This window comes from Talpa occidentalis, unplaced genomic scaffold, assembly GCF_014898055.3.
Source record: "Talpa occidentalis isolate TD23 unplaced genomic scaffold, MPIMG_talOcc4v2.1 talOcc4.4, whole genome shotgun sequence".
Taxonomy (NCBI): Eukaryota; Metazoa; Chordata; class Mammalia; order Eulipotyphla; family Talpidae; genus Talpa; species Talpa occidentalis.
The window spans coordinates 33,078,665-33,104,453 of record NW_023604295.1 but is presented as its reverse complement, the minus strand read 5'-3'; the positions used below and the strand labels follow the sequence as shown (position 1 = coordinate 33,104,453).

General features: G+C 39.9%; 2 protein-coding genes across 2 annotated transcripts in view; both read right to left on the bottom strand.

Moving 5' to 3' along the window:
• LOC119256781 (kininogen-1-like) overlaps positions 1–8,192 on the bottom strand; it is a 40,965-nt gene extending 32,773 nt beyond the window's left edge. Inside the window, exons 1-4 of the mRNA XM_037524545.2 lie at positions 8,114–8,192; positions 7,613–7,800; positions 6,192–6,264; positions 4,293–4,490 (exon numbers count right to left, since the gene is read on the bottom strand). Coding sequence (XP_037380442.2) covers positions 4,293–4,490; positions 6,192–6,264; positions 7,613–7,800; positions 8,114–8,192 — 538 coding nt within the window. The remainder of the gene's footprint in view (positions 1–4,292; positions 4,491–6,191; positions 6,265–7,612; positions 7,801–8,113) is intronic.
• Positions 8,193–8,927: 735 nt separating this feature from the next.
• On the bottom strand, positions 8,928–22,625 carry LOC119258076 (kininogen-1-like). Its single transcript, XM_037526583.2, has 9 exons — positions 22,431–22,625; positions 19,676–19,786; positions 18,186–18,267; positions 16,819–16,991; positions 15,650–15,757; positions 10,678–10,762; positions 9,632–9,795; positions 9,137–9,244; positions 8,928–9,020 (listed from the first exon to the last, which is right to left on the bottom strand). The coding sequence occupies exons 1-9, from the start codon at positions 22,623–22,625 to the stop codon at positions 8,928–8,930; spliced, it is 1,119 nt and encodes a 372-aa protein (XP_037382480.2).
• Positions 22,626–25,789: the final 3,164 nt, after the last annotated feature.

The window sequence follows — 25,789 nt, the reverse complement described above, 5'->3', positions numbered from 1 at the left end:
ATTACTCTGCTCCCCCAGGGCCTCCCCCACATTCATTCACAGCTTTAGCCTGCCCTCTGCTGTCCCATAAATATAAACTCCCTTGCTGCTGGCTGCCCAACCAACACATGAGTGTCTCTGATTCTCCCTCTCATTTAGTCCTATAAAATAGACACAGTGTCTCTGCTTTTGTGGATGAATTAAGTGGCTGGCAGAGGGGTCAACTGTACCTATGCCTGAAGTCACACAGCCAGGGACAGAGTCCACTCAGCAGTTCCAGCAACCGCGTGTGATGACGACTTTCCCCAACCACCTAGGGGTGTCTAGTGCCCAGGCCAGTGGCCCTGACTAGGGTGAAAGCACCTTCCTCCCTGAGGGCATTGGATTCCAGGCAAGCCTACGGGAAATGTGCAGGAAATGGAGCAAAATGTGAGGGCGTCTGTTGACTTTGCCCTGTAGTTAATGGTGCAAGTCTGTTGCCTCAAGAGCTGACCCAAGGTCCACCAGAAGGAGAACAGCAAACACCACCCACTCACGAGTGGGTTGGGAGGTTGGGGTTCGATCCTGGTTGCCTGTGTGGTTTCAGACCTGTCATCAAATTTCTCAGGAAGTGATTGTGTCATTTAAAGGAAGGGAGGGTTGGCCTGCCCAGTGTCTAACCCTCCATGATTCTCTGAAAAGATAGCATCACACACACAGCATTTCGGAATGACATCTAATGGGAAGGAAGATAAACAGAAACTAGTCTATTGTGTCAAACACCCCATCTCCACCCATGCTCAGAGATTTTTTTTTATCTTATCCATTTTTTTTAAAATAAGGAAACTGACGTTCTGGAACTCTAAGGGACAATTTCTTCAGCTATGTGCGACTTTCTGCATAGAAATACACACTCTCCTTCTCCTCTTTGTTCTTTTCCAGAATCTGAATCTATAAATTCCAAATTTCGAAAACATTAGTGAAGGCCACTGTTGCTTTCTGTAACAGAGTGGCAAAGGGCTGACACCTTTTTTCCCCTGACAGACCCACAAAAGTCTCTGCTCAGTTCAGCTGCAGGTCCTTCCCCTGGATCAGGGGACCCAAGACCAAATGTTTCTAAAAGGAGCATTTGTGGAAGCTGATTTATTTTTGTCTGATTTCCCTGAATTATACTGCGTGTAGGAGACCCTCTTCTGAAGTCTCCTTCCTTTATGTGTTTCACCAGCTGGATCCTGCGGGTCTGACACCGAGCGCTGCTGGGCCCCCTGCCCTGAGTCCCATGGATTGTGCATTGGGCTTTTCCTTTAAAAAAAAAAAAAAATTGTTGATTTGCCTCTGGTCACCTGAATATAATTTTGGGTGTAGTTTCACAAGTTGTACATGCCTCACCCATCCTGCACCAAAGCTCAGCACCACCTCCGTGTGTCCTCCTGCCTCCATGCGCCCCTCCTCCATTCTGTGTGGTAACCGGTCTCCTGGTCTCCTATTCAAGGAGCCTAGGAATACTCTGCTGTTTGGCCGGTTTGTTCTCTTTGGTTGTTTATATTTCACAAATAAGTAAGACCATGACAGTGAAGGAAAATTCGTAAATATCTTGAACACTGAAAAATGGTATGGCAATGCTTACACTTTAGAAACAACAAAAAAACTTTAGATATTTGTTCTCTGTTCAGAGTCTACTGATTGAAGATTCTGGTATAGGGGGAAGGGAGAGGAAATGTAAAACATTCACCAGCTCACTCCAGAGTTATGAAGTACTTTTCAGTCTTCCCTCCTATTCTATCATCCTACCCTGGTATTCTTACTCCTTTTCCCTGCTCCCCACTGCCTTTTCTCTTCCCATCCACCCGGACTCTTAAGCACCAACAGGAATTGTTTAGGTTAGGTGGTAATTATAATTTCTCCCTGTAAAATTAATAAGTAGACAATAATTTATATTAATAAGTAGACAATAATTAATAAGTAGACAATAATTTATTATAATTATTTTATTATAATCATTGATCACATTATCCCAGTAATCATGTATTTATAATTATATAATTATAAATTATGTAATTATAAATATATAACATAATAATTATGATACAATAAATGTAATATTATTTTAGTCATATTATTATAATTAATTGGTTATATAATTACCTAAAATTATTACTATTTGCTAACATTGAATTAACTTATTATAATAGTCATTAATAAGAAATTAGTATTATTAAGTAATATAATTAATTTAAATTATCATTACACATAATTATTATAAATTAAGTGTAATAAATTAACTATTATAATAACAACCTGCGTGAGGAGCATATAGGTTTTTATATTATTCTTATATTTTCTGTAAATGTGAAATTATTTCTATAACACTAAAAATAAAGCGCATGTGTTTGGAAAAATTAAATAAAAAAAGTAAAGGATACAAGGTCAATATACAGAGAGCAATAGTATTTCTACACATCTGCAATAAAGAAACCAAAAATGAATTTATACTCCTATGAAATTTCCAACTGCCTTTTTAGGAATGAAACTGCCAAGTTGAATTCAACATTATTGTGAAAATGCTAATGATCAATCATATCCCAAATAATCTTGACTAAAAACAAAACAGAACTTTTGATGCAATTTTCCCAACTATACTACAAAACAGGGTGCCACTGACATTCCCAGCAGGTGTGGGAATTCCCATGGATTCAAGTCTCCTTCCTCACCTGGATACTTTCTGTCAATGAAGACTTGTATTGACTTGCTCCTTCTGAGGGAGTAGTCCAGGGAAAGGAACACCAAGATAGATTCCAAAAATAACTGGATTTGTCCAGTTAAGGACAATCATTGAGGAGATTCATCTACACTTTACAGCCTTCTGTGATCATTTTTACAATCTCATCACTTTGCTGATGGGATGCACTTGTAACCAAATAATATCTTATCAGTGCAGGTGTGCCAGCACAATTTCTATTAGTCAGTTGCACCTTGAGCTGAACAAAAGCATCTCATGCATTAGAAAACCTCACGTATAATTTAGAATAAAAAATAAATATGCTTACTAAATATTTCTCACCTGTGAACACAAATCTTAAATTCTGAAGAAATTCAGAGATACTCACCTCTGAGTCAGGAGACTGATGCGTGCAGCTGCTGGCCTGGGATTTGGTACAAGGTGCCTCTTTGATTAAATATTCCACAAAGCATGAAAGTCCAGCCACCCACTGGATGAGACAATAGTTGAGAAATAAAAATCAGACTTTCCACGTGAGGAAATGTTGATTTGACAGTGTAGGGTAAAGAAAATATCAGGCTTTTCTGCCCTTCCGCCATCAGGATAGATGATGGATCCTTGTCCTGAATGCATGCCTGATGGCGGGCACCTGGAGTAGGGTGTGGGCATAGGTAGATGGGATTCAGCTGAGCTAAGACTGTGCTTTTAAGGGCGGCGTCACAGGGGGACGCCAGCTTCAGCAGCAGCAGCAGCAGCAGTAGAAGTAGAAGCCGAAGCTGAAGCTGAAAGAAAAGCCGAGAAGCAGCAGAACCAACGCCTGAGAGCCCAAATAGAGTGAAGACTTGCTGGGGGCTGGGAGGCCTGCCAGCCTCCCAGCCCCCCAGCCAGCACCCCTGCCTGCCATATGCCTGGTGAACCCCAAATAAAAAAACCTGCAAAAACTACTGAGGACTCTGACTCCTCCTTTACCCGGTCTGCATGGGATCAGAAAACCTGCACTGTATCCAGTCCTGCCCTTACAGACAGCATGATATTTACAGAAACATACACGCCCAAGTTGGGTTAGCACAGGTATCCCAGTGTCCCTGTAACCCCACCATGAACAAAGCATGCAATAGGATTCTGACATGTAGAAAACAACCACCACACCTCCCTCCCCTTCTCAGGAATGAACAGGCTCTAAAAGCCTTCACTTGGGTGACCTCATTTTTCCTCAGGTAAATGTATTTTTAGATTAGTTTTCCTCACTTTGATAGATAGCAACATAATGCAAATACAATTTTGCCTCCATTTCCCTCAGCATCCACTCCCAACCCTGACATGACCAGAAGCTGACTTGTTGAATGGCCCTCGGTCACTTAGATCTGAAATGTAGCAATAAACAGTGACCCCAAGTAGAGAAACCAGAGACTGGGTTTCACATTTCCCTCCTTGCCTAAAGGCCAATGATAAAGGGGTCACACACTTGTGGAAATCCCATGAAGCTCAGACACTGAAACACGATTGCGCGGGCATCAGGTATTCCAAGACAAGAACCCAAGAGGCTGCTTATCAAAAGGCAGCCCTGACAGCCCCCTCTCAGCTCTGGCTCCATGGCTACACGCGGGAGACTCACTGTTGGCATAACCGCCAGGGGCGTTCCGTCTCACCTGGGTAGACGCCTTGGTGACTTTGACCAGAGAATACTGCTTCAAGGTGCTCTCACAGTTGTATTTTGCAAGAGACTCAGTAGCAGCTTCCAAGACCTTGGGATCTGATAAATCACTGGGGCTGGGGCAGTCGGGGTAGATTAGGTAGATGCTTCTTTGAGAAACTATTGATGCCAAAGAGAATATGTGAGCCACTACACTTAAATATAATGAATTGTGTTTCTAGTTCCAATTACTATAATCAACTATTGTGATAAAATTTAAGTTTTTATTAAGAAGTTGAGTGGAATTTTTTTTTTTTTTTTTGTCATTTGATAAACCTGCTCTTGAAAACTCAGTCACGACATTGTAAATGTCTGGTGATAATTGTCTTAAAGGTAAATTAGTCAATCACCTCTGAATGTAGTTTAATAAATCCAAGTGGCCCATTTCTCAAGTGAGAAAACTGAGGGTGGAAAGGAAGCATGTCTAAATAAAAATCATGAATGAAATACTGGTTCTGTACAGAACCAGTACAGAAATCTGCTGGTGTTAACTCTGTTCATCAGACCAAACATCAAACCACGAGCCTAATTACAACTCTTCAATTATTCACGAAAGTACTTGGAAAGTCACTTAACTACTAAAGCCTCATACCCAGATCTATAAAATGGGCTTATCATATCATAGCACCTGCCTCATAGGAGATTCTGTACAGGGAGGGTGTAGGGTAAGGTAAAAGGTATCATCTGCCCTCCCGCCATTAGGATAGCTGACGGAACCCCGCAGTCCTGAATGCATGCCTGATGGCGGGCACCTGGAATAGGGTGTGGGCATAGGTAGATGGGATTCACCTGGGCTAAGACTGGGCTTTTAAGGGCAGTGTCACAGGGATGCCAGTAGTAGCAGAAGCCGAGAGAGAAGCAGAGAACGCCAGAGAGCCCAGATAGAATGAGGACTTGCTAGGGGCTGGGAGGCCTGCCAGCCTCCCGGCCCCCCAGCACCCTTGCCTGCTGTGTATGGGTAAATCCCAATAAAAGACCTGCAAAAACCACTGAGGACTCTGACTCCTCCTGGATCTGCTGGATCATAGAAAACCTGCTCTGTGGTCCTTCCTGCCCCTACACATGTATAAATTGAAGAGTATTATGTTTCCTTATGTACTGTTCCTTAATCATTATGTATCGTCTGTCCCTGCCTCTGGAAAATAAATTTTTAATAAATGTTTCAAAATGTTTTGATGAGAATAATGAAAATTTAACATCCATTGAATAATCTGCTATTCCCCTTAATGTTATAATGAAAAAGTAGTGACAGGCAAATTGATGCCAACCTAAGTTATAAAATGGCCAGGTAAAAAAGATGAACAAATCTACAATAATTATAAAATGATTACTTATAAAGGTATAGCTTCCATTTGAAGAGTTAAGACTTCCTTTAAATGAAGTTAAAAGCAATGGGTCTCATGTTACAATACATGAATAAAAAGTATAAGCCAACTCTATGCCTACTACCCAATACATAACAAATTACTTTATGTATTCTGCGTGTGAATGATACCTAGATGTGTTCTCCTACCTTTGCCATGGGAAAAACACAATATCTACGGGATTCTTGCCTTCATCAGCAAGGGTGCTTCAGAGGCGAGCTCTGAGTCCCAGCAGCACCAGCCATGGCACTCCATCACCTGACTGTTGTAGGAGGGTGTGGTTGAAAGTAAACCACTGTGAATTAATCAGGACTGAGACTATCAAGACAGAACTTTATTTGGCTTAGCAACAGAGTGATGAAATGACATCTTCTCTCTTTGAACTCCATCTCATCTTCTTGTCTGTGCACTCGGGGCTGGTGGGGCTACTCTGCCTGCTGTGGGGGCGCTGCCTCACTCTCAGGAGCTGCTCCAGCCCCTGCCTCCCGAGGAAGAGGGCGGACCACGTACTCGCAGGACGTTAGGAGCTCCTGTAAATGTAGCAGAACTCTGTTAATCTGATGTTAGCACTCAATAAAAGAGAAACGAATCAATTGGTTGATGAGACTTTTTTCCTGATATTGTTGGTTCTTTATTTACAAGTACAGATAATATTTGAAAAGAAATTAAAACTCAGAGGCTCAGAAGCATGCAATAAACTGAACTAGCTGTCTAAAGCCCTATCTTGTTTCTCCAGGCAAAATCATAGTACAGGTTATAAAATGCATGGCCCCCTCACATTATAAAACAATTAAAGATAGTTAAATTTTCTCTTTTGCAAAGACCAGCTCTTTGTTGTAGCAACAAAAAGATGATGTGATTATAAAGTAAGATTACAGAGGCATTTCCTCATTTTGTTTCCTCATTTTGTTCCTGAACAAAATTTGTATCACATCATGTGATATTCCTTTATCAATTATTAAAAAAGGGGAGTTTCTAGCAAGCTTGCCTCTATATTACTTCCTCTGTTTTCCATATTTTTCATTAAACTCAGACCTGTTGAAAACAAAGGATTACTCAAACTAGACTCAGCAATAAACAGAAAACTCCTTTTGGATCCTTGTTGCAAAGAGTCGTCAATGATTAAAAACACTGTTGACTTATGAGAAACACTCTCGTTGAGAGAGGATTAGCAGACTAGCGTTGTCAAGAGGGGATAATTATATAGCCCAAATTTAGAAGGAGATGACAATTCACTGACTTCCCATTTCCTCCCTCTGACCAATCTTTATTTCTGTTGTTTCTCTTTGACCTTTGGAAATTTTTTTTTTTTTTTCCCCAGTGAGCCCAGTTTTCAGTGTCTTGACTTCCCTTATGGCCACATGTTCAGGTACCAGATGCCACAGTTTATTCTGAATGTCAAAAGTCTTTGTATGAAAACAATGATGTCCATTTTAAGGTAGACATTTGTTATTAGAAAAGCAAGTAGGCCATAAGTCACATTCATTTGTCTATTTTCTATGCTTGTTTAAAAAACTTGTGACAAAGACTCAGAAAGGATTTAGAATTCTGTTCGGCTTTATGTTGTCCATAGAGATTGATGGTGTCCCCATTGAGAGTCTCACTACTTTTCTCTAGGCTATCCAGAAGTTTTATGGGGTTTGGTGCACCACATCAAGATTTTTGGAAATGGGGAAAAAAGGATGATGAGGTGCTAAAGAAATCCCCATGGCAGCATTAATTAGACAAAGCAACACAGAGATCAAAGTTATGAAATTCTTTCATTTCCACAGCTGGATTCATTCCATTCACTGCTTTCCAGGGGCACCCAGGAAAATTGAGAGAAGTTGTTTCTGGAAAATCAGGTATCAGGCTAAAGGAAAAGCTATCTGGTTCTACCTGGATGTTAGGGAGCCAATCATCATCACTCTCCGTGGGAGCTGGTGATGGATTAGGCATCACAGCTGCATAGAGATCTGAGTCCTGAAAGTCAGCAAAGGTGACTGCTACCCCTGGCTGGGCTAGGGAAGGAGTGGGCGTTGGCCCTTCTGTCTTCTCTTGTGTCTGTGTAGAAGGTGTAGTGCTGTCTTTAGAAGAGATTGCCAAATGCTATTACCACATTACTGCTTTCATCCTGAAAGGCTCTAACTGGCTCCATGAGTTGAATATATAGATATCACATATCCACAAGTACTTTGTTGGAGTGAACACTTCAAGACATGTTCACAAGCTTGCCATGTAGCCTTTGGACTATATTGCTTGTGTTCGACTATGTATAACCTACACAGAGCAAAAAAAAAAAAAAAAAACCTAAACCAGGGAAAAAAAAAAAAAGGGAAAGAGGCAACTAGTATTGAAGATGTGGATTTGTGGATTTTTCCTTCCCTGTACTGTTACTACCTGTGTGGTGATTAAGGCAGGGTTCAGTGATATAAAGAGCACGGTCTTTGGAGTCAAACAAGTCGGACCCTGTAGTCATGGGCACGGTGGCAGACAGGGTGGAGCCTGGTTTGATTTGGATTTGAATCCAAGCACCACTAACTTCACTTTTTCTAATTGTACACTGATAATAAAAGCATCTTCCTTGTAGAGTTTTCAGGAGAAAAATGTATTTGAAATCCTCAGGCCAGATCCTAGGACTGAGGATTCACTTGATTATGTTATTATTTACTCTAGAAGCACAGATCTTTGTAATTTTCAGTTTTTTATCCTAGATAATAGAGAAAGTACTACTCACCTCCCAGGAGTCTATTGAAAAATTTAAAAAAGGCGATACAAACTAATACTTTTTACATGGATATGATCGTGAATATGATCCCCTGGGGATGGTTTTGACTCAGGAGATGCAGCATGGGGGCTGAGATCTGCTATTCTCCCAAGCTCCTTAGCCATAAACAGAGGTAGTAAAGTCCTGTGCCTCACCTCAGGCACCCCTGGAAGGTGTGCAGCTAGTGTTAGCACCCCAGAGCAGAGTCTGCACTGTACTAGGAGAGAATCTATCTCCCCATGGACACTGGCACTGTATGAGAAGTATTAAGAGGACTGCTGTTCTTATTTCCAGCCACAAAAAAAGAGAGTAAGCAGAGAAATGTGAGGTTTCTCCTCATTTGAAAAAGATAGTGACCCAATTCATTTCATTAATAGTTCATGTTAAACCCCCAAATACGACTTTTTCGAAAGAGGCAATTTGATCCCAAGCTGACTATAATCAGAATCATACCACTGTTTTGAGGTCACAGTTGACAGTAGATTCAGTTTTGTTCATCCAAGGTACTATATAAATGTTAGCATCACAGATTAGAACTTGCTATCAAGAAAACAGAAGCCAAAAGAGAAAACACTGTTATTCATGAGATATTTAAACAAGTCTGAAACATCAAATAAACTTTCAGGATATAAGTAGATGATTGCATTACTGCTTACCCCAGGTTCTTTGGTTTCACAACTACTGGTAAACTTTGTGTTACTTTCCTTGGGACAAATGGTTTCCTTGGCAGTGAATTTTATTCTATACGACAGTCCAGACACCACCTGAAAAATTAATTATGTAATGCAAGTTCTCAGTAAAGAGCTACTGATCATCTGCTTTTACTTTAAGGACTTAAAAGGGAGAATATTGACATTTGAATTATACACTGACTAAATGGGCTATGTAAATCATTCAATCAGATCATTTAAATGCCTGACAACAAAATTTCTGTCTTATATGCATGTGTAAAATGGACAGAATATTCTGAGTGACTTGTTCAACATCACACACCAAGATTACAATGACATTATGATGTGAAATTGAAATCCTCCAAATCTCATTCATCAGATATATTATTTTCCAATCCAGAACAAAGATCAGTGGCAAAATTAGTAAGCAATTTGCACATGGATTCTAATATCACTATTTTTGTAGCAAAATTTACAGACCTGGACTGTGGCTTTTTTCACATTGTCAATCTTGAAATAGAATGTTCTACCATAGTCTGCATTAAGCTTTGTGGACGTATGATTCAGAATCTCATTCAGATCTGAGCTGTTGAGAGGTAGATCTTTGGGACAGCCTATACAACGGCCTGCATCAAAATCGTACTCTGAAAAAAATAAGGTTTTAATTCATTGTGTACACAGAAAGAGCAATCTAGACAAGTACCCATCCTGTACATGATCCAGCATCCATTTACAGAGAGGGTTGTGAGGCTGTCCAAAACCCAGGTGTCAGTAGGTGGAAGCTGGCTCTCTGGCCTTTGCTTTCTGCCTTTCCTCTATTCCTCTCCTCTGAGCCCAGTGTATTTAGGGAGACAGCCAAGCAGGTGTTAATATCTCAATCAATATGCTGTGCTTTTCATAACTTTTTGTATTTTTGTTGGAGACTGTGAAAAGCATGCTTAACTTAAAGGGATGACTCTCAAATGGGAAAATGTTAAGTCCTATGACCCTGGCAAGCTGGCAGCTTCTGGAATCCTCCTCACTGTGGACAATACAACTACCTAGCAGGTGGGAGAAAAGCCAACTCTTGGTATAAGAAATACTGACTTGACCATAAATTCAATCAACTCTCTCACCCCAATTATAATATGGAGAGAAACAAAAAATCTTTAATTGGGAGGTTTTTATTCTGAGTGGTTAAAATTGTGGTTAGCTTTCGCCAACAAAACATCACTGGACATAGGGACATCTGGTAAACAAGGAGGACCAGCAGGCTCAGAGAACAGAAAGTTCCCCATGTGGCACAATATCCCTTTTGGACCCCTGGGCAAGCTCTCTCAGCTGCACCTGCTGCCACACAGCTGGGCAAAGATAGGGTACAGTGTTGTCAGAAGGGCAGAGATGGGGTACAGTGTCCACAGCAGGGCTCTGAGGCCACACGCACTTTGAGGTATAACGTGGGAACCAATGTAGGGGTCGGTGACCAGACCCAGATGGTAGTGTATGTCAGCATGCAAGACTAAAGGACCAATGTTTTTCTCTCATACCTGGTAAGAAGTAACATTGCTGTGAGAAGGAAGCAATTCTTTGCGAAAGGTCAATGTATGCTCTATCTGTGCATGTAGCGATCACCTGGTTTTTAAAAAGTAACAAATACATGATTTAAAGTTTTTTTAAGAAGTCTCATATAAGTACTAAAATAAACTTACTAATAGGAGTTAAACTTTTCAACTCACTATACAGAAAACAATACATAGTCTAATTTAAAAGAGAAAATAAGAGTTATGTGATAGCATCAAAAAACAGTAATCCACACATACCCATATACATAGAAATATGAAATAATAAGATGACAAGAAAATCTAATGTAGACATAATAACCATATAAGTAAATGGTAACATTTTAATTTAGAAAGGAAAAGACTTTCAGATAAGTTAAAAAACAAAATCAATTATACCTTTAAGTAAAATATCTTGTAAAACTATAGAAATGATCACTGAAAGTACCATTTAGTACGAAACATGCAAAGTGTAGTAAGGGCAGAAAGTAAATGATAGTTTTTGGATGGTTTCACTTATTTGCAGAATATAAATGTAGGGAAAAAACTGGTGAAGTACAACAAAAATCATTCTTAGGCTCTGTGAAAAATGTTCTGGCTACCAAAAGGATGGCGGGAGGGGTTAAGTGACAGGTTGGGGGTCCCGCATCCATCTAGAGCCTTGGTGGAAGGTAAGTAAAGAATGTGCATAGAAGGAGGTGTCAACTTGTGCTCCCCAAATTATACTTATGTAAACAATTGGCAAATCATTCAAATTCAAGAAAAACATAGCAAATACAGAATAATATCTTGTAATTAAAAGGGTAAAGAAAGCTTAAACAAAGGATGAACAAAGCTAACCCAGGCCAATACGAATAAAAATGGCACAAAATGTTATTATTATTGGATAAAATAAAATTCAAGGTAGCAAAATGTTCAAAAAGGAAGTGACAAAGATCATTTATTCTAATAGAGGATACAGTCCTGAAATATGGAGTAAAAATACATGAAGCAGAAAACATTAGCTATATGAATAAAAATGGATAAAAATAATTGTGATGGGGCCTCCCCGGTGACGTAGCGGTTGAGCGCTGGGTTATGAAGCTGCCCGCAGGCTCTGCAGCGCCAGTTCGATGCCCGGCTGCTCCCCGGCCACCGGAGGAGGGTCTCACATGGCGCGCAGACCTCTCCTGCCGCCCGCTGCTCCCCTCAGCAGTGTACTTTGGTCCTTCTGCCTGCTCTGCTCCCCTCTCTGGCTCTGGTGAATTCTCTCACCCTCCCGCGCCTCTGACTGTACCCAGTGCTTGTATAAATAAATAAATAATTTTTTAAAATAAATAAATAAATAAATAAGTAAGTAAGTAAGTAAGTAAATAAATAAATTGTGATGGGAGAATTTAATATAAACTATAAATGTAAGACAGGTCAAATGGATTAAAAATAAGACTTGTATAATGTAGTATTTATATAAAAGGTATTTTCATATAGTACACATGATTTAAAATACTTTCATGTGGATGACACAAATAATTAAATTGATTTTATATTAGGTCACAAGAAAGATTCAAATAAATTTTGCAAATCAAAAATAATACAGGCCATGTTTTTTTTACAAATTGAACAAATAATTCCATAAAAAATTGCTAGAACAGCAGAGTTAATTCATAGCTTTCATAATTTATTATTTTTATGTTAAAAACTATTTTAGGTGCCATGCATTTATAAAATTAATTTTTTAAATTGAGGTAATGTTAGCATTCTCCCCATCAGTAGAGCATCCGCCACCAAATCACCCTTACTCTTCTACCATAGTCCATTGTGCTTCCTTCCCTCTTTGTTCTGCTTTCATAATTTAAGAGAGGCAAGAAACAAAATAAAATAACCTCAAACATTGGTGCTTATCTCAAGAAGTTAGAAATAGGGCCTCCCCTGGTGGCGCAGCGGTTGAGCGCTGGACTGCGAAGCTGCCCGCAGCCTCTGCAGCACCAGTTCGATCCCCGGCCGCCGCCGAGGGTCCCATCTGGCTCTGGTGAATTCTCTCACCCTCCCATGTTTCTGACTGTACCCAGTGCTTGTATAAATAAATAAATAAAATCTTAAAAAAAAAAAGAAGTTAGAACATGCAATTTGCAGCAACATGGATGGCGCTGGAAGGGATCATGCTCAGTGAAATAAGCCAAAAAGAAAAAGAAAAATACCGGATGGTCTCACTCATAGCAGGAATCTAGAATACTTAAATAAGGGACCAGGAAAATGAATAACTATAAGAAAGTGAAAATCAAAATCAACAAAAACTATGAACCAGAGACACTTTTGGGGGGTGGGGGGGCGGGAGGGGAGGGATTGGGGTCAGAATGGGGGGATTGCAAATGTATGAGGAATATAAAAATAAAATTTATTAATTAAAAAAAAAAGAAAATGAATAATCAATAGCTTCCAGGAATACAAGAAGGGTGAAAAAAAATTAAGATAAAAGCAAAACAAAGGAATTAGAATATAGAAAGTTCTAGCAATAATAAATAAATCCAAATGATCATTCTTGGGGAAAGGGAAAATCCAAATGCATAAAAAAGGCAACACAGCAAGAGATATAACAAGGTATAAATGTATAAAAGAATATTATCAACAAGTGTATGCAAATTTAAATCCCAATGAAACAAGTACTTTTGTGGAAAACCATAAATGATCAGCACTAACTTAAGAATGTTTTACAGAAGAATAATAATTTAAAATTAAAATAATCTATCTGTCAATATTATCTGTTTGTCTACCTATCCCCATGCTGTATTAACTGTTTCTGCATATGGAAAAAAATGGCAAACTACCCAATTCATTAAAGCTATACTTTGTTTACAAAAAGTTGAAAAAAAGAATACACACAAACACACACCCAGAAAACTATACACCACTTTCACTTATAAATATAGATCAACAAAAGTATAATCCAAATGCATATTTTAAGAAAAATTCACATTAAACAAAATTTATTTTGGAATTTAAAGATGACTATTAGGAAAGTTGTCAAAACAGCATAAGAGTTTAAGATATAAAAGCACAATATGATATTTTAATACATATTCTAAAACATTTGTTAAATTCAATATCCATTTCTTATTTGAAAACTAAATAAAACAAACCTTCTTAAAGAAAGTAAAAATGCTCCCTAAATTTGACAAAAGGTCTGCCTGGCACCTTAGCACACACTATGTAGCACCAAAATTCTAGAGGCATTCCTAATCAAATCAGAACATGCATGATCACTGTTACTTCAAAAATATCATTGGAAATTTGAGTGCATTTATTGAGACACGGAACAAAAAAACAAACCTTGGAAAAGAGGAGAAAAAGTATTATTTAGAGAAGATATTATTATATACCTAGAACAATCAAGAGTCAATGATAAGCTGTTAACGAGAGTTCAGGAAAGTTGCTGGATATAAGGTAAAGGATCAAAATCAATACACTTACATATAGCAAATTATTTGTTAAAAAGGAATAAAATAATGTAATTCTTAGAAGCAATAACCAAAGAACAACACAAAACAAATAAACAAAACAGAATGAAACTTAGGAATCTTGGGGAAGCAATGCCCAGAATATATGTAAAGAAAAATCACAACTTTAGAAATATAAAATAAAACTTGGAAGAAGAGAGGCATACCAAGTTCTTAACTGCAAAGACTAAATACAGTGTTTATGCCAACTCTCAAATTTATTTGAGAAATGTACTGTAATTCCAATCTATGTAATAAGATTTTCTTGTAAGTGTATTCTAAGGTTGGTTTTAAAGGTATAAATACCAGAAAAATATACCCCTCATTTAAATTTATTTTAAAGCTATGGCTGTGAACAAATGGTGGGTTTAAAACAAAAATAGAGGACAAAACTTTCATATGAACCCTCTATGGGAGAAATGTTATCTCAAATGTATGTGGAAGGGACAAATACTGAGATATTTGTCTTGGGAAAAATATTCTCTTGGGAAAAATCAGTTGGCTACCTCAAACAAAATTAATTCCATATAAAATTTAAAACTATTTCTGAAAAACATTGACAAATAGAAAGAAAACTAAAATAACTGCAAAACAAATGGTGGAAGAATTTAGAAGGAAAATAGCCATAGATTTGGTGACTTATAAACAAAACTATTTGTAAGTCAGTAGTATTGTAATGAAAACTAAAATGTAAATAACTGAGGACAAGCAATAAAGCACTGATACCTTTATAATATGAATACTATTTTTCAAATCATTCAGATTTATCTCAGTTTACTTTATATAATTGAATGACTGTATATATTTTCATATACAATTTTTTTGTTTACTTATAGCCATTTTATTACATCACAAAAACTCTTAATTTTTTGATTAATTAATCAAACCATAAGTCCTAATTTTTGATGGCAGCATCATCTATTGTACAGATATATTGTAATTTACTTAGCCATTTCATAATGTTGGAAGACTTTATTTCCAATGTTTTCCTAATAATAATAACACTGAAATTAACATCTTACAGTACAGATCTCTCTCTCTCTTTCATATAAGGGAATTTAGAAGTAGAATTACTAGATTAAAGACCTTGCAGCAAACCTTTGCTTAAAGCACAGTCTTCTGCTAAAATGCAAATACTCCAGGGAGGGTTAGGCCTTAGCCATGTCAGATACAGAGGGACAGAGCACGTGGGGAAGGAAAGGAGGGAGGAAGGTGTGAAGATGGGAAAAGACAAACTTGACAATGACATCACATTGTCTCACACTATACCCATTCCCTGGTTATATCTGTGCTATTGCTAGAATTGCAGATTCTTTGACCATGTAGGTAAGGGCATATAGACCAGTGATGTGAGCTTCAGCCACCCAAGGGAATGTGAATGTCATCTAACATTTTAGTGGCAGAGTTCTAACACAGCTGGAGAGTTCCCACACCAAAAAACCTGGGCACAAAATGCTAACAAGATAATTAGATTGTTGCTTACTTACTCCATTGGAAAGGATCTGGCAGTCTGGAGTTAATAATGGAAAGTCTGCCTTGGAACAATTTGTTTGCATAATTGAGTAGGAAACATCAAAGTTCCATCCATCTACCACCTGAAACAATTTTGGATCAAATATTTAAAGGGCAGTTGAAATATTATTCACAATGTTATGAGTAGCTTAGGATACTGCCTGGGATATCATAAACATCCAGGAAGTATCAACAGTAATTATTAATAGACAAAAGTCATTACTAAAAATTATCAAGCATTTTATGATTCACACAACCCTTATCACCATACACACACACTCATATACACATGTATACATCTGAAAATAAAAAGCAGTGTGAAGTTGGAGTTACTATGGAAGACTCTGCCAGGATGCAGAAAAACATTTTCTATTGCATTTTGTGAATTATTAACAATGCTGTACTGGGCAGATTAAGAAAACTTGAAGCTCAAGTAAATCTTTAGGTCCTCAGGCCCTTGGACTAGCTGGCAATAACATTTCTCTTGCTTTAATGTGGGCCAGTCCTGCTGTCATAGCTGGACATGGACATAATTGAGCAGCTCATGCATCCTTCAGGAAGGCAAGTTGGAAGGCGGAGCAAAAGCAGGGAATGTTGCCAGCCAAAGCTGAGTCATCATGATTAGAAGTTGAACTACAAGGGACCCAGCAGATTGTCAGCCAAGGCTTAGTGATCTGAGGCAATGAAAGGATGTTCTATAGATATTTGTTTGCCTGCCAACCCCAGTGATACAAGAACTATTTTAGAGGGTGTCCGGGAAGCAATGCCAACTTTTTTAAGGTACAATTTGATATTTTGGAGCTATGTTTGTCTTGATGGCTAGGTGGTGTTAGAGTTTTCTTAAAACCTTCAGGCCAGAGTGACTTCTTTCACCAGCTCTAGAAAGAACTTCTAATGCTGACCACCCTTTCATTCCAAACAAATTTGCAAGTAGGGAGCCTGATGAGCCACCGCAAAGCTTTACATGTTGCAGTTTCCTGGTTACTTTGACCAAAGCAGAAGCCGTTTGTTGCCCGAGTTAGTTACAGGAGGACACAGAAGAGCCAGTGTTTTTGTTCAGACAACAGATTACTTCAGTTAATGAAATCCAAAGCATAAAAATCTAACAAATTTTAACAATACTGTGCAAAATGAAAGAACAAACCTCTTTATAAGCGCGATTTGTTTTTCCAAGAACAAAGAGATGGGAACGAGCACTGTTGTTGTTAAAATGTGAAACAGCATGTTTCAGGATTTCTTTCACGTTGGTGTCCTCTGTTGATATGGGATACCTGCAACCACGGCAGGTGTGCTGGGAAATCAGTGCAGGTCCCTCCGCTTGGCAAAGAGAGGCAAAATAAGAGACAATATTAATGAGAGAAAGCAGCATTCAAATACATTCCCCTAAATAAGTCGGACAATCTATAAGGTCCTGAGAAACAAATTTTACATTAAATCTAGATAAGAATTATAAAAAGAAAACACTAGTCTGCTTCTAGTCAGAGGTAAAAAAAAAAAAACTGCCATTCTCTTACAACTTGTTATATGCATAGTACAGCATTGTGCACGAGCACTTTACATTTATTTTAAAGTTCTTTAATTATAGAATACATGAATTTATCCTCTATAAGAAATTAAAACATTGCAGATTTTTTTCAATGCTAATCAGAGGTCTTCAAAAAATCTGCAATGTTTTAATTTCTTATAAAGTTGTTGTACCCTGGCTTGGAATACAACACATTTTGTAACAATCCAATCCACCAAACATGACTCTTGCTCCTGCTGTGATGCCAGGCACTGGGGGCTAACTTGAATCCATCAATTCCTTAGTAATAGTTGTTGCCACAGAGGAGCTGGGCAAACTCTAGTGTGAGAGACAGAACTATAGATGGATCATTTCAATGGGCAGAATTTAGAGAGAACAAAACTAACAAAGGGTCAGGAAAAAGACAAAAGGTGCAAGCTGACAATAGATCTGAGCGATGGAGCAGGGGAGGGGGGAAGACAGGGGTCAAAACAGGGGAGGGAAGAACTACAGGGTCTGCACCTGAGGGAGAAAGAAAATACTGTATAAACATTAACAACGATGTAAGAAAATTAATGTTTTTTAAAAAAATTGGCATCCTGGGCAGCTGGATTACTGTTATCCATTTTTATATTAAATACATAAGAAAAGGAAAGCCAAGAAGGTGAAGAACTTTGTGAGATTGCAGACTTGGTCTGATCCTAAGGCCTCTGTTTTTTACTCTCTGGGAAGGGGCCTACAATTGAAGGCAGGGCACCCCACTGCACATCCATACAATGCAGCACTGTAGGGAGAGGGTGGGAGTAGCCCTGAGGTGGTGACTGGAAGCAGCCTGCGCCCCAGGTCAGGAGTGTGGGGCTACATCCACCCCACTCTCCCTGAGGCTGCAAATGGCACAGCTCCTACTGCCCTCCCTGCAGGGGTGGGGGGCTCTGCCCAGGCTGCGCTCCTAGCATAGAAATGACTGATTGTCCCCCCAGGGCAGCCCCACCAGATATATCCACTACCTGGAGTGATCTGGCAGGTCTGGGTAGCTACGGTGAATGTCCTATTTTTTTTTGCCACGGTGACTGTGCATTCTCCTGTGGCCTAAAAATAAAAAAGTAAAAGACACCATTTATCTTAATCTTTCAGATGGAGACATCCACCTAGTACCAGGACTAAATCCAGTTTTACCTTAAAAAAAAATGGCTTGTTAAGATTTTTCCTAACAGAAGTCTGAGGCAAAAGAATGAATGTTTATATAACGGAATGATTACTTTTTTTTTACTGACCACTGATATTCATGAAAGCTTGGAGGCGAGGCAATATAAATGGTGAGGCTTTAAATCTCAGTCTTTGCTTTGAGGCCTGGAAATATTTCCTTTTTTACCAAGATGTACACAATGCCTTAGAACCAAACTGTTAACTCTCCTCTTGATGCACTTTTCAGTTTCCATGTTCAAACTGCGTAGAAGATGCCCATGTTTCACACTAAAGAGGTGAATGCAGTGACAGTGAAAACACTAGCTTGTTGCTGAGAAGATCCCATCTGCAATCTCCCTGAATTGAGGCAAAACAACCAGCTGTGGAGTGGCAGGCCCTTGCCAAGCATTTGGTTAAGATGAGCACTGCTATGACAACAAGGTCCTTCACATGAGGGACCTTCGCATGAGGGTTCTTCGCATGTCTCCTTTCCTCCTCCCTCCATCCATGGGGTCTCTGTGAGCTCTCCCTGTTACAGGGGAGGAGGCAGTTCAGAGTGGGCAGCTAGCTGGAGGCTGAGAGCTTTGGGGTTACGTCAATGAAGGGAAGTGCCCCACTCCCTTTTCACCAGCCCTTGACGTGCACCCAAGGGCTCTGATGTCTCTGGGCCTATCCGTGTGTCCCAGTATGTCAGTAGAGTCACCTTCTCAAATGATTGTCAGGCTTTTCTGCCCTCCTGCCTTTAGCAGTGATGATGATGGATCACTGAGGTCCTGAATGCATGCTTGATGAGGAGGGGGGAACCTGGATTTTGTTACATTATTATATTCAGTTGTATTGTTTACTTTCATGGGCCATGGCTGCAGGATTTATGTGCCCCATGGAAAACTTGTAGAGGGCCAGAGAGCCCAGATAGAGTGAAGACTTGCCGCGGGCTGGGAGGCCTGCCAGCCTCCTGGCCCCCCTCCCCGATCCCTGCCTGCTGTGTACCTGGTAAAATCCCAATAAAAGCCTGAAAAGCCACTGAGGGCTCCAGGACTCTCCTTTACTGGTCTGCTCAGATAATAGGGAACCAGCTCTGTGCCTTCCTGGCACTAAAAGGGGCTTTCTCCATGTCTAAGCGCTGTCCTCTCCCTGCCCTTTGTGTCTATGTGACAACACAGACATCAAGCATGGGACTTTTCTGTACATTAGATGGTTCACAAGCAACCTCGGAAACAGATTCACAATATTTCTCACCCCAGCACTAGAAGAAATTTCTGGCAGACTTGACACACAAAACCAGAGACTTGGAAATAGCAGACAGACTTACAGCATCTGCAGATTGTTTGTAGCCACATTCCTGCCAGGGTTTGCCACTTTGAACAGGACAATCACCCTCCTTGATTTGGTACTTGAAGGAATAAAATGTATCGAAGTCATCCTGAGAAAAGGCAAACAAAGATATGTAACGGTCATCCTACTGATGCACAGTGAATCATTTGAGTGTGGTCTGGTGTGGTTATGAATATTTGATATTGGTTTGATTAAATTGGGGCCAGCATACATTAAAAGTGCCAAAAGTCGGGCCTCCCCTGGTGGCATAGGAGGTTGAGTGCAGCTCTACGAAGCTGTCCGCAGCCTCTGCAGTGTGGGTTCGATCCCAGCCGGCCGGGGAGAATCCCACATGGCGCGGCAGACCTCTCCTGTCTGCCAGAAGTGCCAAAAGTTTCATATATTGACTTGGACAAATATTCATAATGTATTTACATGTATGCATGTATGTATATACACATGTTTATATAACACAGTTAATTTATTCATTCAATAAAGTCACAAAATTTTTGCCAGGTACATACATATATATATAATATATATATATTTAAGTTACAAAGTAGTATCCGTAGCATTAGGTCATATTTGTAGAAATCAGTTTATATGTAGATATGTGATTTTTAAATGTCTGAAAAATTGTGCTACAAAGGGGTTAAAATGTCTCTCAGTGGTAGGATAGCATCTGCATTTCACTTTCTTCTTTAAACAAACATTCCTGAGTTGTTAAGCTGTTTTTTAAACAAAAAAAATATTAGTTTTATAATTAGATAACAAACAAATTAAAGGGCGCTTTTTCACTTTTGAGAAAAATTATAACAGTTATTTCTGGATAGTAGGTGAGTTTAGTATGTTTATTTGGATTTTGTGTTTACTGTCAATATTTGAATCATGTCATAATGGTAAATAAAACTTTTAAAACTCAAAGGTGGTGAATTGGATGAGCTTTCAAATGCACAATCCTGGCATGCAGGACCTGAGAGGTGGTGTTGTCCAGCCCCCCACTTTGCAGGTGAGAGCCAGGAGGCTTGCATTCTGGGCAGGAGGAGGCAGCCTTGCCTCTTGGAGAAGCAGAGGCCGAGGGACCTGGGCTCCTGACACCCAGGGGCCATTCTCTCAGAGCCTGGTGGGTCATAACCTTAGCACCTGGAGGGGCTGGAGTCAGACAGGCCCTCTCTGAGGTCCACTCCAGGTCTCAGATTTTAATAAAATAGGAAGTGGTAGCAGTGTGGGCGGTGGTCACACTGGAAAGGAGAGATAAGTGATTCTACAGATATTTTTGAATGAAAGTTGACATCTGCCATGGCAGCCAGTGAAGATGCCACCAACACACTGGACAGACCTAGAAGCAGAACTCCTGCCTGACGACTCTAGATTATGGAACCACATGACTTCTTTCATTTTCAGAAAAAGCTGTCCTCCTGGGCTTTTGTCTTAATCCTCATGTCAAATGACTGATTTTATTTTTCACCAAAGTAAACAACTGAACAGCTATCACAGAGACACAGTGTTTTACAGTGAAATTCATTTAAACAAACTATTGCAAGAGTTGTATTTCTTGCCATGGTATAATTGCTAATTTAAAATCCAAGCTCCCATTTGCCCAGCAGGCAAGTCTGGGAGGCTTGAATGGCTGAAGGGAGTCCATGGAACTCCCATGGGAACCTGAACATTAAACTGATGATCTGAAGAGCTGATGATCCTCTGTGCTAATTCAGGACACACCCAAGACTAGTCATAGTCACTCTAACCAGTCATGCTAGGAGTATAAATGCTAGGAGTATAAACAGAGTCTTGAGACCTTCACTCTGTGCAGCAGCCCCCTCCTGTCTTGCCTGCTGCCTCTCTTAGCTCGGCAAATCTGCCTGTTCTGTTTTCCACTTGGTCTCTGGTGAATTCTTTCACCCCTGTTCTTCCTGCCTACCCCAGACTCCCCCCCACAGCATTTCTGAAATCAAATATATTGTCAGTTTGTCACCACCTTGCATATGTGAATCAGTGATTAGAAAATATTAAAAACCGCTCAGAATATGGTTTTACTGTTGATACATTCAGCCAATGGCTTCAGGGTAGATACTAATGGCTTAGAATGTAACTCCATCTCTCCTGCCCCTTTATCAAGCAATAACTGACAAAAATTATATCTATTTAAGTTATATAACATAATTTGATATAAGTATACATTGTGAAATGATTACCATACACAAACTAATTAATATATCCATTCCTTTTTTTAGTGGTGAAAACATTCAAGATCACTTTTTAAGCAAATTTAAAATATAAAATACAATGTCATAACTGCAATCATCACACTATATACCAGCTCCTAGAATTTATTCATCTTACAACTGAAACTTTGTACCCTTGACCAAAATCTTTGCACTTTCCCTGCAACCCAGACCCTACAAACACCATTCTACATTCTGCTTCTGCGAATTTCATTTTTTACAATCCAGTATAAGTAAGATCATAGAGTATTTGTAGGAATCCCGCCTCAAGCACCCCGGTTCACTTAAGGTCTAGAGGTCTTTACTTGTCTTGGACAAGTCATCCAGCATATCCTCTTGCAGCAGCCTGACTGGAGTTCCTGGGGTCTCCCATCTGCATATCCCTTTCAAAGGATTTTCATTCTCTTATCTACTTCTCTCATCAAAGTTCTTTGCTGTTTCTTGTGGTGGGCAGGGAGGGAGAGGGAAGGGTGCCAGGGCTCCAAGTGAAAACATATTCCAAATGTCAAAGTTTCATAGCATACTCACCATCTTGGTGGCATTACTTATACGATACAATACAAACTGGTTGCCACTTTGGTTTCCGTCATTATATTTCTTCAGAGCAGCATCCACAGCCATCAGTACATCGTCATCATTGCAGTCAATTTCCTGTGAGAAGGACTCCTGACTTAAACTTGATAGCAGCCTGGAGCAGAAGAAAAGGATGGTAATTAATCTCATGATTTAAGAGTCTCCTTCTAGGCACTGAGAACTTTCCCCCCAACAATTGGGAGCCAGCCCAGATGCTGATTTTAACTATCTCCATCCTCTTACATCCTTGCTTCAGTGCTCTGGGACCCTGATTGGATCCCTGCCCTCATACATTATTTACCCTATTCCAAAAGGACAAATAACTCTCTGGTGGGCTAGACAAGCATTACAACACTGGGTTTGTTGACCTGCTTGTTTGCACTTGAGAAGCCTTGCGGGCACATGGCCCATGTTTCCAGGTAATTACATAAATTTATATAGCAGATCAGAGCAGAATCTAATAAAGGAGGAAGAAAAAACCCTAACCATCACTGTCAGCCTCATGGAACTTTCTCAAAGTTATTTACAAGGTCACTACATGTGGCAACAATGAGTCCAATGTGCAAACGACTTTCAAGATCATGGCAGCAATGTTTATAATAGCCCAGATATGAAAAAAAACTCAGTGCCCAGAAATAGATGAATAGATCTAGAAGATGTGGTATATAGTCACAAGGACTAGTTGTCAGTGATCAAAAGAGATAAACTCATGCCATTTTTTGGCAACATGAAAGGAATTGGAAGGAATTATATTAGGTGAAATTATTTGGAAGTAGAAAGACAAATAATGATAGTTGGCTTGTACGGGAAATACAGAGAAATCAAGCAAAGGTTGAATAAAGCCTAAGTTAAAAATTAACCCTTGAAAGTTGACTCTAGAAATGTGGAATCTAGGGGGGGATGAGGGGAGGGAGAGAATAGGGTAGGAAGGAAGCACAATGGACTATGGTGGTGAGGACTATGGGTGCTTTGCTGGTGGATGCACTATAGTAATTACACCTGAAGGGAGCCATCTTACAATTCCCAAAATATAAACAACAATGTAAACAAACATTATCTCAATTTAAACAATTTCTTATCATTCTACAGAGAGGTGGTAACACACACTTGAATGGAAGGTATAAAGATTTGCAATTCACTCCTTGCTTAGGCTCCACCCTCTCACTCTCCTGTACTGTAAATTCACATCAGAGGGAACATTTGGCATCATCAATGAAGCCACACCAACTCCTCACTATCACCCAAAGTCCATACTTTCTATTAGTGTCCACTTCTTGGGTTTCGACAAACGTATAAGGACATGTCTCCACCGAAGAATAGTTTCACCGCCATAACAGTCCTCTGTACTCTGCCTGTGCCTCCTTCTCTCCCCTCAATTCCCTGGTAACCACTGATCTTCTCTTACTATTTCTATAACTTTGCCTTTTCTAGAATATCATAGAGTTGGGATCTTCAGTTTGTAGCCTTTCATATTGGAAGGAAAGCAGAGCAACTAGGTGCAAAGAAAAAAATAGACTTCTCATAACTGTACTTCTGCCAGCAGGTTAGAACCCGCTTGCAGCAACCACAGAGCTAGACAAGAAACAGATTCAGGTATTGTTAAAATACACATTTAAAAGTAAAACTGCAAATGCTTTTTGATCAATTAGTGAATAATCAATTTGATGGCAAATGGCACTGCGTGATTTATTGATAACATTGGTTAATTAGCATATAAATTCTTGACATAGGAAAAGGGGAAGAGTGTAGATCCTTGAGAATGGCCCAGGAGAACCACCAGCCTAGAAGGCTGCCAGGCCTTGTTTAGATATGTTTATTAAGGAAGCAAACTTGTCTTTTACTTACATTTCCATGTCTATGGCTCTTTAGCAGGGAAAGAGTTCCCTTTTTAAAAAAAAAAAAAAGATTTATTTATTTATTTATTTATACAAGCACTGGGTACAGTCAGAAGCACGGGAGGGTGAGAGAATTCACCAGAACCAGAGCTGGGAGCAGAGCAGGCAGAAGGACCGAGGTACACTGCTGAGGGGAGCAGCAGGCGGCAGGAGAGGTCTGCGCGCCATGCGGGACCCTCCTCCAGTGGCCAGGGAGCAGCCGGGGATCGAACCGGCACTGCAGAGGCTGCGGGCAGCTTCGCAACCCAGCGCTCAACCGCTGCGCCACCAGGGAAGCCCTGCTTTTACCTTTTGGACTGATTCTTTGTTGACCTGTGTTCAGCACACCTGCGCCTCCCCCTCCCCCCACCCCGCCAGCCTAACACATTAACTCTTTCACTTAGTGATATGCATGTGTGAGTCCTCCATCTATTTTCATGGCTTGGTGAGCATGATTTTTGGTTCTGAATAACATTCCATAGTCAGGTTATATGGCAGTGTGTTTATCCACTCACCGACTAAAGCATCCTTGGTTGCTGTAAAGTGCTGGAAATTGTGAATAAAGTTGCCATAAACATCTGTGGCAGTTTTTGTGTGGACATATATTTTCAGCTCATTTGAGTAAATTGAGTAAATTGTGACCACTGGACCATGTGATAAGAGCATGTTTAATTTTGCAGAACCTGCCCACTGTCTTCCAAAGTGACTGTCCTCTTGCTTCCCACCAGCCAGGAACAGCGCTGTTGTTCCATGTCCCCACCTGCCTCGGCTGCTGTCACGTTGGATTCTGGCCTTTCTAATGGAGTGTGGTTCCAGGTCAGTGCTGCTTTAAGTGTTAGTTTCCTGATGACACGATGTGGAGAGCCTTTCGATGTACTTATTTGCCATCTGTCTCTCTCTCTGGTGACCTCAAGTTATTTTTTACCTCTTTTTAATGGAGTTGCTCATTTCCTTATTCTTGATTTTTGAGGGTTCATTATTTTCTATGCAGACCTTTACCACACGTGCCTTTTGTAAACACGTTTTCCTAGTCTGTGGCGTATCACTTAGCCTCTCAAACAATTATTTTTTTTCTTTACCACAAAGGAATTAAGCTGGATATGATTTAGACTATATCTTAGTGATGTAAATACACATAATAAATGGTCATACATGTGCTAGATGCATATTCAAGTAATAGGGTGAATGATCTAAAAATTTAGAAACCACTAATGCCTGGAACAAGTCAAGATTCCTTAAATGGCCTTCAGAGTCTTACAAAATCTGCTCCTTCCCCTGCTCTGTCCTACTTCCTGTTCATGCTGGGCTTTACACAGTTTCAGCTGCTACATCAGTCTGAGCAATTTGGTGTTTCTTGTCCCTGGGCCACCTCACGCTTCTCCTGTCCACACTCCCTCCTCTCCGCTCCCCAACACCATCTGTCTCAGCGCCCTTCCAAGA

What these genes read in the sequence shown, in the direction of transcription:
- LOC119258076 (XM_037526583.2), bottom strand. Translation starts at nt 22,625, where the DNA reads ATGAGATTAATTACCATCCTTTTCTTCTGCTCCAGGCTGCTATCAAGT. An exon ending in CAAATCGCGCTTATAAAGAG is followed by an intron (nt 15,758 to 16,818) that starts GTTTGTTCTTTC and finishes AAATTGTTTCAG; the next exon opens with GTGGTAGATGGATGGAACTT. An exon ending in GCCAGATCCTTTCCAATGGA is followed by an intron (nt 10,763 to 15,649) that starts GTAAGTAAGCAA and finishes TTTAAAAACCAG; the next exon opens with GTGATCGCTACATGCACAGA.